At 43.2% G+C, this 19,084-nt stretch overlaps 1 protein-coding gene across 1 annotated transcript in view; it reads right to left on the reverse strand.

Annotated features, from left to right (window-relative positions):
• Positions 1 to 2,290: 2,290 nt before the first annotated feature.
• iqgap1 (IQ motif containing GTPase activating protein 1) overlaps positions 2,291 to 19,084 on the reverse strand; it is a gene marked incomplete at its 5' end in the record, with an annotated part of 82,803 nt that continues 66,009 nt past the window's right edge. Inside the window, 10 exon segments of the mRNA XM_049473262.1 lie at positions 2,291 to 3,479; positions 3,586 to 3,694; positions 5,675 to 5,797; positions 5,879 to 6,045; positions 6,156 to 6,365; positions 6,457 to 6,544; positions 7,296 to 7,431; positions 7,508 to 7,610; positions 7,715 to 7,847; positions 10,850 to 11,082. Coding sequence (XP_049329219.1) covers positions 3,366 to 3,479; positions 3,586 to 3,694; positions 5,675 to 5,797; positions 5,879 to 6,045; positions 6,156 to 6,365; positions 6,457 to 6,544; positions 7,296 to 7,431; positions 7,508 to 7,610; positions 7,715 to 7,847; positions 10,850 to 11,082 — 1,416 coding nt within the window.

Genomic DNA, 19,084 nt, shown 5'->3' on the forward strand with positions numbered 1-19,084 from the left:
TGATCCATTCTCTGTAGATACTGAAACTGTACCTGGTGAATTACAACTTGAATTAATTGAACTGAAGTGCTCTACTGCAATGAGAAGTAAGCACAGGGAGATGCCTCTCCTAGAGTTTTATTAATCCTGGACAGAAAACGGTTTCCAAATATTTTTGCTAATGCACAGAAGTGGATCTTCATATTTGGAAGCTCTGTGAACAGATGTTTTCCTTGATGAAGCTGAATAAATCTCTCCTGCGGACAAGACTAACTGATACAAACCTGCAGGCGGTGCTCAGACTTGCGACCACCTCACTGGAGCCTGACATTATTCAGCTTGTGTCAGAATGGTGCTACAATATCTCCCACTGACTCAGCCATTTCTTGTAAGTAGCTGATATTATGCAATAGTAACTAAATGTATTACGAATTTGTGTGGATACATCTGTAAAAATGTGTGGCCCTGTGGTATAATGTAATGTAAAATTGGCCCTTGGTTAAGAAGTTGTGCACCCCTGCTATAGAATCTTTGTGGAAACAACAAAGACTCTGATCTCAAGATTTTCAGTTCATATAGAACGCTTCGCAGTCAGCATGTTCAAGTGGGCCCCACTTACCTGGGTTTATCGGGTTAAGCTGGGCTTGGGCTCAAAATTGGCAAATATGTGGGCACCATTTGGTCTTCCCATTCAAAGTGTGTAGTTTTATGTGGGACAGTCCACTTGGGTCTCCAGTGGGTAATTGCATGGGCTATGTTTGGGCTCTGCTGGGGTAACCCATGAAACTAGCTTTTAACTAACTGGGTTTCACACACTGGTTTTTGTAGATCGGTGACAAAAATCGGGGCTTCTATATTTCTGAAAGACACGCTGAGCCGTCGCCGTGTGATTACTGATGCCCAACAAATATCTAGCATGTTTAATATCTGACCTTCTTAATATCTCTACACTTCTTCTGCATATCCAGATCCGTTTATGAAGTGTGGGTGAGTCCTCTACACAACACTACAGTCATGGAGTGTGAACTGCACAATGACCTGACCACTCAAACAGTCGTGTAGTGTGAACATGGCCCTGTGTGAAAAAGTGTTTGCCCTCTTAGTTAAAATGTAATTGTGGTTTATCACAGTTAAGTTCATTTCTCTAGCCACACCCAGACCTGATTACTGCCTATTCCTAATCAAGAAATCACTAAAATAATACTTGACTGACAAAGTGAAGTAGACCAAAAGATACTCAAAAGCTAGACATTCCAAAAAAAGTAAGTAATCGAGATCTATCAGTCTGGTATAAAGGTTCTAAAGACATTTCTAAAATGTTGGGACTCCAACAAAGTGCCAAGATGAAAATCACTGCTGAGCAAAAAGAGCATTAAAAACATTGAAGCTCAATTTCGCCAGAAAACATCTTGATGATGCTGATGACTTTTGAAAAAAGACTTGACTGTATACTGATGAGACAGAAGTTGAACTTGTTGGAAGGTGTGTGTCTCATTACATCCAGCATAAAAGTAACACTGCATTCCAGAAAACATTATACCAACAGTAAAACATGGTGGTGGTAGTGTGATGATCTGCAGCTGTTTTGCTGTGATAAATGGAACCATGAATTCCGCAGTAAACCAAAAAATCCCTGAAGAAGAATATCCGGCCATCTGTTCGTGACCTCAAGATAAAACAAGCTTGGGTTCTGCAGCAGGACAATGATCCAAAACACACCAGCCAGTCCTTCACCTCTGAATGGCTAAAGAAGGTGAAGGGCGCTGAGGGCGGCCCAACCAGCTATTAGGTCTGGGGTCCAAAAACATTTTCACACAGGGCTATGTTGATTTGGATTTTTTTTCTTCCTTAATGATAAAAACTGCATTTTATGTTTACCTGTGTTGTCTTTGACAAATACTGAAATTAGTTTGATGATCTGAAACATTTAAGTGTGACAAACATCCAAAAAATAAGAAATCATGAAAGGGCAAACACTTATTCACACCACTGTAGGTTGACCTTGCAGTTAATCTCTGTGGAAATTGTTCTGGGCTCTTTGGTTTCGTATTCTGCGTCTCTTTAGTTTGTTATAATTTTCCTCTAGCTGCTACAAATTCTCATAGAACTCCTAAAATTTGAATCATAAAACAGCTTTATCTGTTTTAAACATCCTAACCCCTTCTCAAGATTACGGCTTGGAGTCTCTACAATAAACCAATGTTTTAAAATTTTACAAATAATTATTGCAATTCCAATTTTAAATAAGCCATATAATAGAAAGCACAATGAATCATAAATATACAATGAACAAAAAGACTGTAGAAAAAGCTGTAAATAATGTATTTCTCTTTATTTGTTAATGTTAAATGATACTTTTTGTTTTGTTTATCATTTTGTTGGTCCTGGTTCCTTTAACACCAGATATCTGAAAAAAAGGCAGCATAATGGAAGGTACAAAATTAAAACATTACAAATTTGAGTGGGCTAATATTGAAGTAAATTATTCCATGTTCGAGTTCTGTCAAAGTGACAACGTACAGTAAATGCATGCATACAGAAAAATATGTTCAGTGACAAAAAAGTTCAGTATAATCAGATTCAACTATTTACTACAGAGACTAGAAATCTACAATCCTGTGAACAACACAAGTTACAAACAGCTATAGCAACACTACCCTTCCAGTGCAGTAAACACTAAGTCATAAAGCAGGAACATAAGAGTCTTCTTAAGATGATATGATTATTTATTTGACTTTTATTTAAGTTAATATAAAACAAAATTTGAAAACAGAAAAGCTAAGACACTAGAAGGAAATGAAGGTACTATTCATCCAGCATACAGCGTCTGAAGCTGGGAGGAAAATAACTACTTTTTCCCCAATAAATTACAATTTGACAAGAGAATACAACCCACGCTTGGGTCACAAAACTTTAAGTAAGGTCGGTTGCAAAGATCCGCCTAATAAATATAATTTCGACTGTATGAAAGTATAGAGGTGAAGTTCTCCAGCTGAAAACGTCCTATAGGACGGGGGAACCGAGAGACATGGTCCATTCTCCCAAGCAATACAATTTAAAGATTTATTTAATGATAATACAATTTAATTTAATGATTTAATGAACCAAAAGAAAAACAAAACATCAAATAAACATTCTTCTGATTTCTTTACATAAACATGATGTTGAAAGCGCAGGCAAGCAGAGTAAAGCTAACTAATACAGATATGTTTAAATGCTGACCGATTTCTAACAAATGAAAATTCCAGCAACTGCAGAACTGCATTTATGGACATACAGTTAGAAAAGCATGATTCAGGATAAGGCACGACTGATATACAGGCACATTCCAAGTGATTAAAAAGATAAATGGCAGCACTGGAGATGTGCAATCTATAAAGTTTCTTCTATTTGCCGTAAAATTTCTTATTAAGCAGGAAAATGAGCAGGTTGACGTTGACAGTGGCTCGGTCAAACAGTTTCATGACTGCCACACCCTCATACTGCAACTGCAGAAGGTCCTGTAACAATAAATAAAAAAACCTTTTTATATTTGCCATCTTTTTGCAACGATTGTGCAGCAAAATATGTGAAGGCAAATGAGAAAAAAAGAAAACTAGATTTTACCTGGTATTCTAACATTAGCGTCTCCAAATGCACTCCCATAAACTTGGCTTTTATTTCAAACACTCCCACAACCTCAGACGGGGAGATCTCAAAATGCACATTCTTAAATCTGCAAGAAAGAAATTAAAAAAGTTTAATATTATAAAACCAATGAAATAATAAAATTTAATAAAACTGTATATTCTATAAACAAAAGTTTTACTTGATGATTATATATGTTTTGTCATGGTACCATTATTGTATTTAATAGATCTACATTATATACTATGTGAACAAATGTACTGGGAAACCAACAGGAGCTCTGTAACTTTACGTGGTCTTACACTCCGCTCTGTAACTTTACGTGGTATTACACTCCGCTCTGTAACTTTACGTGGTCTTACACTCCGCTCTGTAACTTTACGTGGTATTACACTCCGCTCTGTAACTTTACGTGGTATTACACTCCGCTCTGTAACTTTACGTGGTATTACACTCCGCTCTGTAACTTTACGTGGTATTACACTCCGCTCTGTAACTTTACGTGGTATTACACTCCGCTCTGTAACTTTACGTGGTATTACACTCCGCTCTGTAACTTTACGTGGTATTACACTCCGCTCTGTAACTTTACGTGGTCTTACACTCCGCTCTGTAACTTTACGTGGTATTACACTCCGCTCTGTAACTTTACGTGGTATTACACTCCGCTCTGTAACTTTACGTGGTATTACACTCCGCTCTGTAACTTTACGTGGTATTACACTCCGCTCTGTAACTTTACGTGGTCTTACACTCCGCTCTGTAACTTTACGTGGTCTTACACTCCGCTCTGTAACTTTACGTGGTATTACACTCCGCTCTGTAACTTTACGTGGTATTACACTCCGCACTGTAACTTTACGTGGTATTACACTCCGCTCTGTAACTTTACGTGGTATTACACTCCGCTCTGTAACTTTACGTGGTCTTACACTCCGCTCTGTAACTTTACGTGGTATTACACTCCGCTCTGTAACTTTACGTGGTCTTACACTCCGCTCTGTAACTTTACGTGGTCTTACACTCCGCTCTGTAACTTTACGTGGTATTACACTCCGCTCTGTAACTTTACGTGGTATTACACTCCGCTCTGTAACTTTACGTGGTATTACACTCCGCTCTGTAACTTTACGTGGTCTTACACTCCGCTCTGTAACTTTACGTGGTATTACACTCCGCTCTGTAACTTTACGTGGTCTTACACTCCGCTCTGTAACTTTACGTGGTATTACACTCCGCTCTGTAACTTTACGTGGTCTTACACTCCGCTCTGTAACTTTACGTGGTCTTACACTCCGCTCTGTAACTTTACGTGGTATTACACTCCGCTCTGTAACTTTACGTGGTCTTAGTAACTTTACGTGGTCTTAGTAACTTTACGTGGTCTTAGTAACTTTACGTGGTCTTAGTAACTTTACGTGGTATTACACTCCACTCTGTAACTTTACGTGGTCTTAGTAACTTTGCGTGGTCTTAGTAACTTTACGTGGTCTTAGTAACTTTACGTGGTCTTACACTCCGCTCTGTAACTTTACGTGGTATTACACTCCGCTCTGTAACTTTACGTGGTATTACACTCCGCTCTGTAACTTTACGTGGTCTTACACTCCGCTCTGTAACTTTACGTGGTATTACACTCCGCTCTGTAACTTTACGTGGTATTACACTCCGCTCTGTAACTTTACGTGGTCTTACACTCCGCTCTGTAACTTTACGTGGTATTACACTCCGCTCTGTAACTTTACGTGGTCTTACACTCCGCTCTGTAACTTTACGTGGTATTACACTCCGCTCTGTAACTTTACGTGGTATTACACTCCGCTCTGTAACTTTACGTGGTCTTACACTCCGCTCTGTAACTTTACGTGGTATTACACTCCGCTCTGTAACTTTACGTGGTATTACACTCCGCTCTGTAACTTTACGTGGTCTTACACTCCGCTCTGTAACTTTACGTGGTCTTAGTAACTTTACATGGTATTACACTCCGCTCTGTAACGATGCAGTAGCTGTGATTTTATGTTAGGTGTTTATGGAGACAGAAAGCTCTTTTTAAGTGAAAACTCACTGATTTGTCTGAAGGTCCTCGATCTCGATCAGCACTCCCTTCTCATGCAGCCGAGCTGCTGTATACTTCTGTGAGGCCTGCTTACTCTTCTTGGCCTTGTTATCTCCAGGCTTTTTAGACACCCTGAGTAAAATAATAATGCATAACTTAATCTTTTGGAGAATGAAAATCAGAGTATATAAAACAGAGGAAATTCACACTTACTTGCCCTTGCTGGCCAGATTATCCATGCAGGTCTTGATATACTGGTTATAGTAGTCGATCTGCACATTGTAGAAACTGGTCTTCGTGTTGAGAGCAGAGTTGGTCTGCTGAAGCTTTACCAGCTCAGCCTTCCTTCTCTGACGATACCTTCTCTGATTCCGGATATCCTGTTAAATTCAACAGAGAACACGAACCAGTGTTATATGGATATTCCATCTCTAGATAGAAATAACATACAAGATGTGTACATATTACAATCAAGTATTTGACACAATACTTTAGCGATGTCGTTAATCAGATCCTGGTATCTGTTCTCTGGATGAACTTTGCCCAGCTCTGCCAGTCTCTGAAGGTTGCTCTTGATCTTGTCCTTCTTGCCCTGCAGGGTGAGGCTGTCATCCACCACTGGTTTTGTCTGCTTCATCTTTTCTGGAGTTTTAGCGTCACGAATAGCTCGCCGCTGCATGGCCCGCTGGTACTCTACTTCCTGTGGAACAGATGCAAATGTGGTAGCTAGAACACAGGTTGTCTGATTATACTAGCTGTGTAACTGTGTGATGGTCCTTTGTGTTGTTTACCTGTTCTGGAGTTGCAGCAGTTTCCAGGATTTCCGAGAGCGTTTCTCCGGGTTGGAACCTGATCACATCCACAATGAGCCTCTTGGTGCTGAAAACACATTATTTTATTATTTATAACAGAAGCCACAGTAACCCTGGATTATGTTTATCAGGTAAAGCCTTGTAATTGAACAGATTACTGATTAGATCTGTGATCTCCAACTGTCCCCAGTGGAGAGGTATCGTCTAGCAAGTTTAACTCAAATCCAAATCTCCATTCATCCAGCTCAGTACTAAGGCAGTAATTAGTTGCATCAGGTGGTGGATTAGAAAAAAAACCTGAATGAATGTGGCTTTTCAGAAACAGGGAAGTGATACATACTCCAATCAGCAATCACATCAAAAACATTCATTATCTTCATCCACAGTGATCTGTCAAGCACCTACGGCTCACTGAACTGATCTATTGAGGTTCACCTCACAAATTACAGGACAGCTATAAATCTTCTGCTAACATCAGGGTTGGTGTCAGATACCACAATATGCCTTCATAGATCTTGTAGAGTTTTGTTTACATACAGGGTATGTCATTTTAATACAGAATATTTGTGGTAATTTGAGCATGTTACTTAAATCTCACAAATGAAATGACAGAGGCTTCTTTAATAAAACGCAGTTTTAGGCAGGTAGTGATTGTAGTTATGGCTAACTAGTTTACATACAGAGTACACAATTTAAAATTTAATGCAGACTATCTGTGGTAATATGGGAATACTATCTAAATTACTTTACAGAACCCTCCCAGGTGAAAGAAATCAAGCATGCCTTTAAAGTAAAAAAAAGAGAAATGTGGAACCCACTTCAGTAGAAGAGTCTTGGCATCCATTTCAGCATTGGCTTCACCGGGAACATCAAACTTGTTGGTCAGGGTGAGAGACACCTCCGTCTTGCCCATCATCTCCTTGTTAGGGTCATCAGGCGGCAGTGGATTCTCACCTGGAATGGGATGGAATGGGAGTATCAGTAACAGCTCTTTAGTTCCCATGTTCTGCATCTTTCCTCAGTAACTCACCTATTAGACTTTCGATGGTAGGCACCTCTCCCAAATCCTCCAGCAGCTCGTGAATGGGGTCATTGTGCTCTGGAGCGATGGCATCCTGGTGATCCAGCAAGAGCTGTGGGAGATAAGGCACAGGATAAAAACAACCCATTGAGTGATGAAAATAGCTGATACAGGCAGGGATGTGTGTGACCGTGGCCACGTGCTTCACACTCGTACCGTGTGAGTATTGATGATTTCACCGATGGAAATATAAATAACCGGCTTGGACACAGTAACCAGGTCTGAATACTGATCCACATTAAATTTCTCCTCCAGCGTCGGGACATCACATGCTGCCAAAAAGAAGCGCCTGTGGAATAGAAATGAGCAACTGTAAAAGCATGCAGAATAAAATTCATAGCTCTGATTCTAAACACAGACTGGCTGACCCACATTTGAGACAGATATCCAAAATTCTACTCATAATTATATCGCTTACATTTTTTACTGTAGCAAAAAAAGTACTTTGAAACACAACAGGGAAAATGGGGTTAAATGAGCCTGTGAGTCAGTTACAGCACTACTTGTATTTGAGGATCTGCACACTCTTTCTAAAATGTAACTCTAGATTCAGCTTGCAGTTTTGTTTTTTCTTATTGCTGTGGAAAGAAAAACACGGACGTGAACGTTGTTGTTTTCTTGGCATATCAGTTATAATCAGTAGTTGATATAATCAAAGGTAGTTTATGGTGGATATGAGGGCGCCAAGTGGTCCAGCGGTCTAAGGCGCTGCCACTATGAGCAGGAAGTTGCAGGTTCAAACCCCCACTCATGCAGCTTGATGGATCAAGCTGCCGGCGCTCAGAGGGAGCAAAATTGGCCCTGCTCCCTCCGGGTGGGTAGATGGCGCCCTCTCCCCACATCACTCCTACGGTGATGTCCACAGCACAGGGCATCTGTGAGCTGATGTACCGGAGCCGAGCCGCTGCACTTTCCTCCAAGCGCGCTGGCTGCTCGGTAATGCTGCATCAGCAGCAGCTCGAAAAGAAGCGGTGGCTGACTTCACATGTATCGGAGGAAGCATGTGCTAGTCTTCACCCTCCTGGTGTGTTGGGGCATCACTAGTGATAGGGGGAGTCCTAGTGAGTGGGTTGGGTAATTGGCCGTGTAAATTGGGCAGAAAATGGGAAAAAATTGAAAAAAAAAAAAAAAAAAAAAAAAGGAAATGGTGGCCATGAGTCTCACCCACCCATACAAATATTTTAAAAAGTAATATTAAATAACTGACATTTAATATAATAATGCACTCACACGCATGCACACTCACAGACATTCACACACTCACACTCTCACACAAAGACAGAGACAGAACCCTTAAACCGGGGGTGTCAAACTCATTTTCACCGAGGGCCACATCGGCTGTCCTCAAAGGACCAGATGTAACTTATAAATGTAACAAAATGTAACCAAATGTAATATAAAATGTAACTACTCCTTAATGTTAAATAACTCTGAATGTACTACTTATCAAATTAAAATACAGTTGCATGGGAGAAATATGTTTGCTAGCTGCTCGGTTATAACACAAATCCTTTTAATTAGTCATATTATAAAATCCACAAACTCTATCAATTAAGGATCAAACTATTCAAATGAATAAACAATAACATCAAAAACAAGTTATATTAACTTTAATCAAAACGTTTGACAAAAGAGGCTTATTTAGTATAAGTTATACTAAATATACTAATAAATATAAATTGTGAGCTGCTAAGAACCTGTGACAGATGTAGCATTTTACAAAAAGAATTGAACACATAAAAAACACATAAAACCTGCAAAGACTAAATACACTGCAACAGCACCTACATATATACATAAATATGCAATCAACTAAACCACCAAAATAAAGGTTGACTTATTACAACTATATAGGTAAATTTTTCAGGTTAGTTTTTGATAAGGGGATGCTGCCTGTCATTAAACACACCATGTGGATCTCCTCTACCATTCAGTGATCATGTTCTGAAAATAATAAACACAAAACTAAATTCAAGCACAATCATGAAATTAAATTGCATAAAGTTTAATTATTGTTCTTCTTGGTTGAGTTTTATTTTATTATATTCTAATTAGGTTTTTTTATTTTTTATTTTTTTATTTCTAATTTTTCCCATTTTCTCCCCAATTTACACGGCCAATTACCCAACCCACTCACTAGGACTCCCCCTATCACCAGTGATGCCCCAACACACCAGGAGGGTGAAGACTAACACATGCTTCCTCCGATACATGTGAAGTCAGCCACCGCTTCTTTTCGAGCTGCTGCTGATGCAGCATTGCCGAGCAGCCAGTGCGCTCGGAGGAAAGCGCAGCGGCTCGGCTCCGGTACATCAGCTCACAGACGCCCTGTGCTGTGGACATCACCCTAGGAGTGATGTGGGGAGAGAGCGCCATCTACCCACCCGGAGGGAGCAGGGCCAATTTTGCTCCCTCTGAGCGCCGGCAGCTTGATGGCAATCTAATTAGGTTTTTAAAAATAATTACCTATGTTTTCTCTTTTTAATAAGATGTCTGACAGCGTTTCCTCAGTGCCAGTGTGTCAATGTCTAGTTTTACTACCTGTGCTGAGGCAGTCCATAGAACAGCATGGATGTTCTTATTATTGTAGAAAACATCTGTTCACATAGATAGCTGCTTCCAAACATGGACAGAAAAAGCTGTGTAGCTTTATTCCTACTCGACCAGCCGTGTTGCAAGAAGTCATGATAAAGCTAGCTTTCACTGTCGCACTGTTTTTGACCGTGGCTTTCATAAACAGATTCTGCTGCGACTTCAGTTTGTCTTTTAATTCTTGTGCAATCTGTTGCTTTTCTTGAAGGCTAGCTTTGCTGTACTTAGCTTGATGCTTGGTGTCGAAATGCCGGCGTAGATTGTACTCTGCTCTTTTGCCTTAAAGCACAAACATGTATTCACCTTCTCTTTGTTGAATCAGCCGTCCGTCTGCATCAACTTTTCTTTTATTGGAAAAGTTGTCTCAATATATATATATATATAATATATGTCTCAATTCCATCCAAAATTAAGGCTTACCTCCAAACTACGGCAGCGCTCCTCATCAACACTACACTGCCGTGTGTAGGCGGTAAGCCGTAACTTAGCGGGTGACACAATCGACATGAATTGTGGGAAATGTAGCTTTTGACCTTTATTTTTAGACAATAAGACCTTATAAGCTCTCGCAGGCCACATAAAAGGATGTGGTGGCCCTTGAGTTTGACACGTGCCTTACACGTTACTCACTAGGGTATTTAGATACAGCAGTTTCCCTGGGATATGAATAGAGTAAGAAAAGAAAATGAAGCTCTTTACCTGAATTTCTGGTAGGAGTTTGTGAGGTACTCATTGATGGGGTTTAGATGGGCATTATCTCCGAGAAACATCTTGTTTGAGGCAGCGTGCTGCAGCATTTTGGCAATGGAGCCCAGGTTCCGACGCTGGTCAGTGGTCAGCTGACCTCCAGCAGACATGTCGATAATGTCAAATGCATCAGGGGCCACAATGGCTGGGTTCATATAGCGATAATACAACAGATTTCCAACAATCTGTAAACACAAACCGACAATAAAAACTTACTTCCAATGATAATTCATTCATACATATCCATCATATTCCCACATGAGCAGAATACACTGCAGTACTGCTTTAGACTCCTAATCCAAAAATGATAAAACTATTCTCTCAGCAGTAAAAGTTCATACAGCAGAAACATAAGATCACATTAGAAGAGATTTAGGTAAACATGAATACAGTAACATGATAAAGATCTGTAGTAAGCAGCTGATTTCTCGTTTGGTGCCCTGAATGTGGGGTGCCACACACATTCGCCCCTTAAGCTGTATGGCCCAAAAGCTCTTCCCTTCACCTTATTCTGCTAGAAGAAGGAGGTGGCCAGTTTAGTTTTTTGTTTGTTTACTGGTGCAGCACTGTGCCACTGATACAGCTTACACCCACAGGGATGATAAACGTATAGAATGAGTAGTGTAATAAACTCTGCTGGGCATCACAGTAACTGGAACAAAAAGAGAACTTTACTTGAACAGCAGTTTCTAACAGAAAGACTGCCATGCTACCAGCACAACATTAAGGATCACTGTGTTAGAGCTCCATTTACAGTGGGGGACAGTAGGGCTTATTTTTGGTTTCTTAGATTTTTGTTACCACACACGTTTATACGCTGACCTATAACTTTCCTCCTTATTTTTGATTCCCCTAGACTTTAATAATAATAAATGATATTATTTGATTTTTGAATCTGGTGTTGCCTCCCCTCTTTTTATGTTGCGGTTTGTGTGAACGAGCTGGCCGTAACATAAAAATTGGGGTTCTCGTCCGGATTGCCTCAGTTCAGGGGTAAAGTTGAGTTTCTGTGGATCTTGGCATGCGGGTGAGTCATACCACTTTCCTCAAGTTCACTGTGTGTGAGGAGTGCATCTCTAGTGAGTTAGAGTGTCTCAGCTGGGCTGCAGCTTGTCTCAGTCCTTCCTTCGAGGCACTGTTTGTTGTGTTAATTTATTATTTTGCCTTTTTTATTTTTGGTGGTGATTCCGGGTGGAAATTTAATCTCTGTAGGGGGTACGCTTTTGCACACGTGGGTTTAAGTTTCTGGCCCACTTGTAGCAAGTTCAGCGTTTAAAGATGCCTCGAGCCTGGTAAACCACTGAACATTAGTTTGGTGAAGTTAGCTTTTTAGGTTAGGTAATTAGTGAGTGGAGATGCTTACTTTCAGTGATCCTTGATGTGATGTGGGTTTTGACTCGTGTTGTTTGTTTTGAGAGAGAGCATGTGTGTGTGGTGTAAGTTTAAAGTAAATGCTAGACTGTGTTAACCTGTTTTGATCTGTTTGGGTAGCATTGGTGGTGTATTCAACTGCTCTGTCTGTGCATATTTACTTGTAAGACCCTGAAGGTCAGTAAGTGGAGTATAGCATGGTGTTGTCTGTTAACAGGGTTTTAGAGTTTGTTTAGTCTATTTTGTTAGAGGGTCAGAGTGTAGCTTGTTTAATGGTGGCGGTGTTGAGTGTCTTTTGATCTGTCTTTTTGTTCTTGTGTTGCTGTTATCATTTGCTTATTCTGTAATAGTAATTTGTGTGCATTTATTGTGATGGCCTCCATTATAGAAATATTTCAGGCTAATCCTTCAGTAGTGTTGAAGAAATGTACTAAAGAACAGCTTGCACAGCATTTTGAAATTAGCATCAGTGTTCTGGAAAAGGAAACTAAAAGAAACACTTTTAAAAGCCTCAAGTTATTCCCTGGTTAGGGGGTCCTTTCTATTGTAGTTGAAGAGCCAGGTAGAGCTGAGGCTTCTCTATCATCAGTTGAGAGTGCAGCTAGTGAGCTAAAGCTAAAAGAAGAGAAAAGGATGCAGTTAAAAGCAGCAAAACATAGGTCTGAAAGGGAGGTTCAGGCTTTAAGGGAAAAGGAATTAGACAAGGAAATCGAACTAAAGAAGTTAGCACAAGAAAGTGAGAGGGAAATAAAACAGTTCCAGTTGCAGAAATTAAAAATTGAGCAAGAGCGTGAGCGAGAAAAGGGAGAGAGGGAGTTTGAATTGAGAAAGTTAGGAATGACTACTAAGACACCAACACCTATATCTCCTTCTTTAGCTTCTCCTGTTCCCTCAGAGGTACACGAATCAGTATATATGTTAGTAGACACATTGGGATGGTTCCTCCGTTTTCTGAAAAGGAGGTTGAGAAATATTTCTCTCATTTTGAATGTGTGGCTACGTCCTTAAAATGGCCTAGAGATGTGTGGACTCTACAATGTAACAGGAAGAGCACAGAGAGTATACTCCTCTCCTAGTGCTGAAAAAAGTTCTAAATATGAGGATGTTAAAACTGCCATTTTAAATACATATGAGCTAGTTCCTGAGGCATACCGGCAGCGTTTCTGCCATTTTAGGAAAACTGAGGTAACTACTGATGTAGAGTTCGCAAGGGAGAAAGAGTACTTGTTTGACCGTTGGTGTGTTTCCATGAAGTTGGAAAATAAAGAACAACTCTGTGATTTACTTCTTTTAGAAGAATTTAAAAACTGTGTTCCAGAGGTTGTGTCTAAATGAACAGAATGTGTCCAAACTCTCTGAAGCTGCCATCTTAGCAGATGAGTTTGTTTTAACACATAAGAGCACAATAGGCACCAAGAAAAAAACTGAGCTGATCAAGAAATCGATCAGTCAAGATCGTTGAGTTCGAAGTTGAGTGCTTCTATTGCAGGAAGCTTGAACACATAGTGTCTGAGTGTCCTATACTTGCTAAAAAAGGAAGACTGGCTAAACCAGTGGGGTTAATTACCTCTCTGCTAAATTCTGAGTTAGCAGTGCAGCCTTTAGGGGTCACACAGGGATCTTGTCATGGTTCAGTAAATGATTCTCATTTAACTGACTACAGTCCATTGGACACTGGAGCTTTTTTTAGATAGGGTTTTGCATTTGTCAATTCAGACAAATACAGGACAGCAGGTGTTAATTCAAGGTATTGAGATGGGGATTAGTGAGGTGCCTTTACATCGAGTCAACCTTTTTTCTGATCTTGTTGCTGGTAGTGTTGTGGTTGGAGTACGTCCATCTCTTCTTTGCAGACATTGTTTCTGAGTGTCGTTCCTGGTGAGCTATCTAAAATGGAAGCTCCAGCTCAATATTTATATATTTATTTGTGTGAAGGAGCTGGCCGTAACACTATTAAGGTAATAAGTTCAAACAGGTACAAGTAATGTACAAGTAATACAGGTGATCAGTGCAGATTCTTTAAGAAAAAGTAACAGGTCTGTAAAAGCCAGAATTCTTGCTGGTTGGTAGTTGATCAAATACTTATTTTATGCAATAAAAGGCAATTGATGTATTTTAATCATACAAATGAGATCTGGATTGTTTTTTTATATTCTGTCACAGTTAAAGTACACCTACGTTAAAATTATAGACCTCTCCATTCTTTGTTGGTGAGGATACTTATTTTCCTCTTTGAAACTAACATCCCTTGACTTCCAAAGATGAGGAGCTGAGGAGTGTTTGTGTGGGAAGGTAGTAAATTTGAAACATCGACTCAAACATCCATACATTTTGCTCTTACAATTCTTTGGAAGGAAACCAACACCAGAACATCCTGACGCAGAGAATCACACATGGTTTATGTTAAATTAGCTCTGGGGCTAACGTCTTGTCCTGACAGACTCATAGCACCGATACACCTTCTTCACCACAGCCTAATAACCCTCTACAGAATCAGACATTTTAAACGTAGATAATTCAACCACAGACGCAGCTCCTCTTCTGTGTGGTGTCCACACAGCACTCCCATCGTTTTGTGTGTCGTGTGAAAGCTGGTTAGCTATGCTGTAAAAAGCTATAAATAGCTTAAACAGCCTGTTGAAATGTTGGGTTACTATAGCTAGCTCACAGCAATACAAATATATGCCACTAATTCAAAAGCTTTTTACATGAGGATGTCATAGTTGGAACTAGAGTCCATGAGGAGAATTTTTTTAATGAGCCCATTGATGTAAAACCACCACATTTTCTATGAGTGTTATTTGCATTTATGCTAATGTATATTTTTGAGCAGGTAAAAAGTGCCAAGTGAAGCATTTTGATTCAAATTTTTGCACCTATTGTACGTCAGAACAATGACTTTCCTAATAAGGTCAGTAGGACAGAGTAGGATTGGGACAGAAGGTGTGACTGAGTGTAACACAGAGGCTCACCTTCTGTAGCAGCATAGAGGAGCAGAAACTTCCAGAGAGCAGCAAAGGACAAGAGAGGGCAGCTGGAGCCAGGAGAGAGAAAGAGAGAGAGAGAGATGGGAATAGAGGGAATGGGAATAGATAGGAAGAGAAAGCAAGAGACAGACACAGAAGGGGAAAGAGGGAAGTAGAAAAATAGGGAGAGAGAGAAAGAGAGAGAGAGAGAGCCAACATCATCATCTCTACTTTACCACCACGACAAGACGTTCTTTGTGAAATGATCAAGAACATTAATGATGTTATCAGCAGAGAATGTGCCAAATTACAGGCCATTTCAATTGCTCATCACCCAACACTAACCCCAGAACACCTATATGACCACATACATGTAGATAGCGTCTGGAGGTTAGCATATGATAGGAGAAGCTGTACAACATCCCAGTTTCCAAGAACTTAATCACTATGATGCTGGCCTCAATCTCAGAATGAAATGCAACCAAAGAGAATTAGACCAAATGGAACCATCAACAGCAACACTGCACCCAGTCCAGCATCGTCCTACAGCACCCACCAGAGCCCAGAATCGCCCTACAGCACCCACCAGAGACCAGAATCGCCCTACAGCACCCACCAGAGCCCAGAATCGCCCTACAGCACCCACCAGAGCCCAGAATCGCCCTACAGCACCCACCAGAGCCCAGAATCGGCCTACAGCACCCACCAGAGCCCAGAATCGGCCTACAGCACCCACCAGAGTCCAGAATCGCCCTACAGGATCAACCAGAGCCCAGAATCGTCCTTCAGCACCCACCAGAGTCCAGAATCGCCCTACAGGATCCACCAGAGTCCAGAATCGCCCTACAGGATCCACCAGAGCCCAGAATCGCCCTACAGCACCCACCAGAGCCCAGAATCGCCTTACAGGATCCACCAGAGTCCAGAATCGCCTTACAGCACCCACCAGAGCCCAGAATCGCCCTACAGGATCCACCAGAGCCCAGAATTGTCCTACAGCACCCACCAGAGCCCAGAATCGCCCTACAGCACCCACCAGAGCCCAGAATCGCCTTACAGGATCCACCAGAGCCCAGAATTGTCCTACAGCACCCACCAGAGCCCAGAATCGCCATACAGCACCCACCAGAGCCCAGAATCGCCTTACAGGATCAACCAGAGCCCAGAATCGCCCTACAGCACCCACCAGAGCCCAGAATCGCCTTACAGGATCAACCAGAGTCCAGAATCGCCTTACAGCACCCACCAGAGCCCAGAATCGCCCTACAGGATCAACCAGAGCCCAGAATCGTGCTACAGCACCCACCAGAGCCCAGAATCGTCCTTCAGCACCCACCAGAGTCCAGAATCGCCCTACAGGATCCACCAGAGCCCAGAATCGCCTTACAGGATCCACCAGAGTCCAGAATCGCCCTACAGGATCCACCAGAGCCCAGAATCGCCTTACAGCACCCACCAGAGCCCAGAATCGCCCTACAGCACCCACCAGAGCCCAGAATCGCCTTACAGGATCAACCAGAGTCCAGAATCACCCTACAGCACCCACCAAAACCCAGAATCGCCCTACAGCACCCACCAAAATCCAGAATCGCCCCAACAGCACCCACCAGAGCCCAGAATCGCCCTACAGCACCCACCAGAGCCCAGAATCGGCCTACAGCACCCACCAGAGTCCAGAATCGCCCTAGAGCACCAACCAGAGCCCAGAATCGCCCTACAGGATCAACCAGAGCCCAGAATCGTGCTACAGCACCCACCAGAGCCCAGAATCGTCCTTCAGCACCCACCAGAGTCCAGAATCGCCCTACAGGATCCACCAGAGCCCAGAATCGCCTTACAGGATCCACCAGAGTCCAGAATCGCCCTACAGGATCCACCAGAGCCCAGAATCGCCCTACAGCACCCACCAGAGCCCAGAATCGCCTTACAGGATCCACCAGAGTCCAGAATCGCCCTACAGGATCCACCAGAGCCCAGAATCGCCTTACAGGATCCACCAGAGTCCAGAATCGCCTTACAGCACCCACCAGAGCCCAGAATCGCCCTACAGCACCCACCAGTGCCCAGAATCGCCCTACAGCACCCACCAGTGCCCAGAATCGCCCTACAGCACCCACCAGAGCCCAGAATCGCCCTACAGCACCCACCAGAGCCCAGAATCGCCTTACAGGATCCACCAGAGCCCAGAATTGCCTTACAGGATCAACCAGAGTCCAGAATCGCCCTACAGCACCCACCAGAGCCCAGAATTGCCCTACAGCACCCACCAGAGCCCAGAATCGCCTTACAGGATCCACCAGAGCCCAGAATTGTCCTACAGCACCCACCAGAGCCCAGAATCGCCCTACAGCACCCACCAGAGCCCAGAATCGCCTTATAGGATCCACCAGAGCCCAGAATTGTCCTACAGCACCCACCAGAGCCCAGAATCGCCCTACAGCACCCACCAGAGCCCAGAATCGCCTTACAGGATCAACCAGAGTCCAGAATCGCCTTACAGCACCCACCAGAGCCCAGAATCGCCCTACAGGATCAACCAGAGCCCAGAATCGTGCTACAGCACCCACCAGAGCCCAGAATCGTCCTTCAGCACCCACCAGAGTCCAGAATCGCCCTACAGGATCCACCAGAGCCCAGAATCGCCTTACAGGATCCACCAGAGTCCAGAATCGCCCTACAGGATCCTCCAGAGCCCAGAATCGCCTTACAGCACCCACCAGAGCCCAGAATCGCCCTACAGCACCCACCAGAGTCCAGAATCGCCCTACAGCACCCACCAGAGCCCAGAATCGCCCTACAGCACCCACCAGAGCCCAGAATTGCCTTACAGGATCCACCAGAGCCCAGAATCGCCCTACAGGATCCACCAGAGCCCAGAATTGTCCTACAGCACCCACCAGAGTCCAGAATCGCCTTACAGCACCCACCAGAGCCCAGAATCGCCCTACAGCACCCACCAGAGCCCAGAATCGCCCTACAGCACCCACCAGAGCCCAGAATCGCCTTACAGGATCCACCAGAGCCCAGAATTGCCTTACAGGATCAACCAGAGTCCAGAATCGCCCTACAGCACCCACCAGAGCCCAGAATTGCCCTACAGCACCCACCAGAGCCCAGAATCGCCTTACAGGATCCACCAGAGCCCAGAATTGTCCTACAGCACCCACCAGAGCCCAGAATCGCCCTACAGCACCCACCAGAGCCCAGAATCGCCTTACAGGATCCACCAGAGCCCAGAATTGTCCTACAGCACCCACCAGAGCCCAGAATCGCCCTACAGCACCCACCAGAGCCCAGAATCGCCTTACAGGATCAACCAGAGTCCAGAATCGCCTTACAGCACCCACCAGAGCCCAGAATCGCCCTACAGGATCAACCAGAGCCCAGAATCGTGCTACAGCACCCACCAGAGCCCAGAATCGTCCTTCAGCACCCACCAGAGTCCAGAATCGCCCTACAGGATCCACCAGAGCCCAGAATCGCCTTACAGGATCCACCAGAGTCCAGAATCGCCCTACAGGATCCACCAGAGCCCAGAATCGCCTTACAGCACCCACCAGAGCCCAGAATCGCCCTACAGCACCCACCAGAGTCCAGAATCGCCCTACAGCACCCACCAGAGCCCAGAATCGCCCTACAGCACCCACCAGAGCCCAGAATTGCCTTACAGGATCCACCAGAGCCCAGAATCGCCCTACAGGATCCACCAGAGCCCAGAATTGTCCTACAGCACCCACCAGAGCCCAGAATCGCCCTACAGCACCCACCAGAGCCCAGAATCGCCTTACAGGATCCACCAGAGCCCAGAATTGTCCTACAGCATCCACCAGAGCCCAGAATCACCCTACAG

This window comes from Astyanax mexicanus, unplaced genomic scaffold (genome assembly GCF_023375975.1).
Source record: "Astyanax mexicanus isolate ESR-SI-001 unplaced genomic scaffold, AstMex3_surface scaffold_36, whole genome shotgun sequence".
Classification (NCBI taxonomy): Eukaryota; Metazoa; Chordata; class Actinopteri; order Characiformes; family Acestrorhamphidae; genus Astyanax; species Astyanax mexicanus.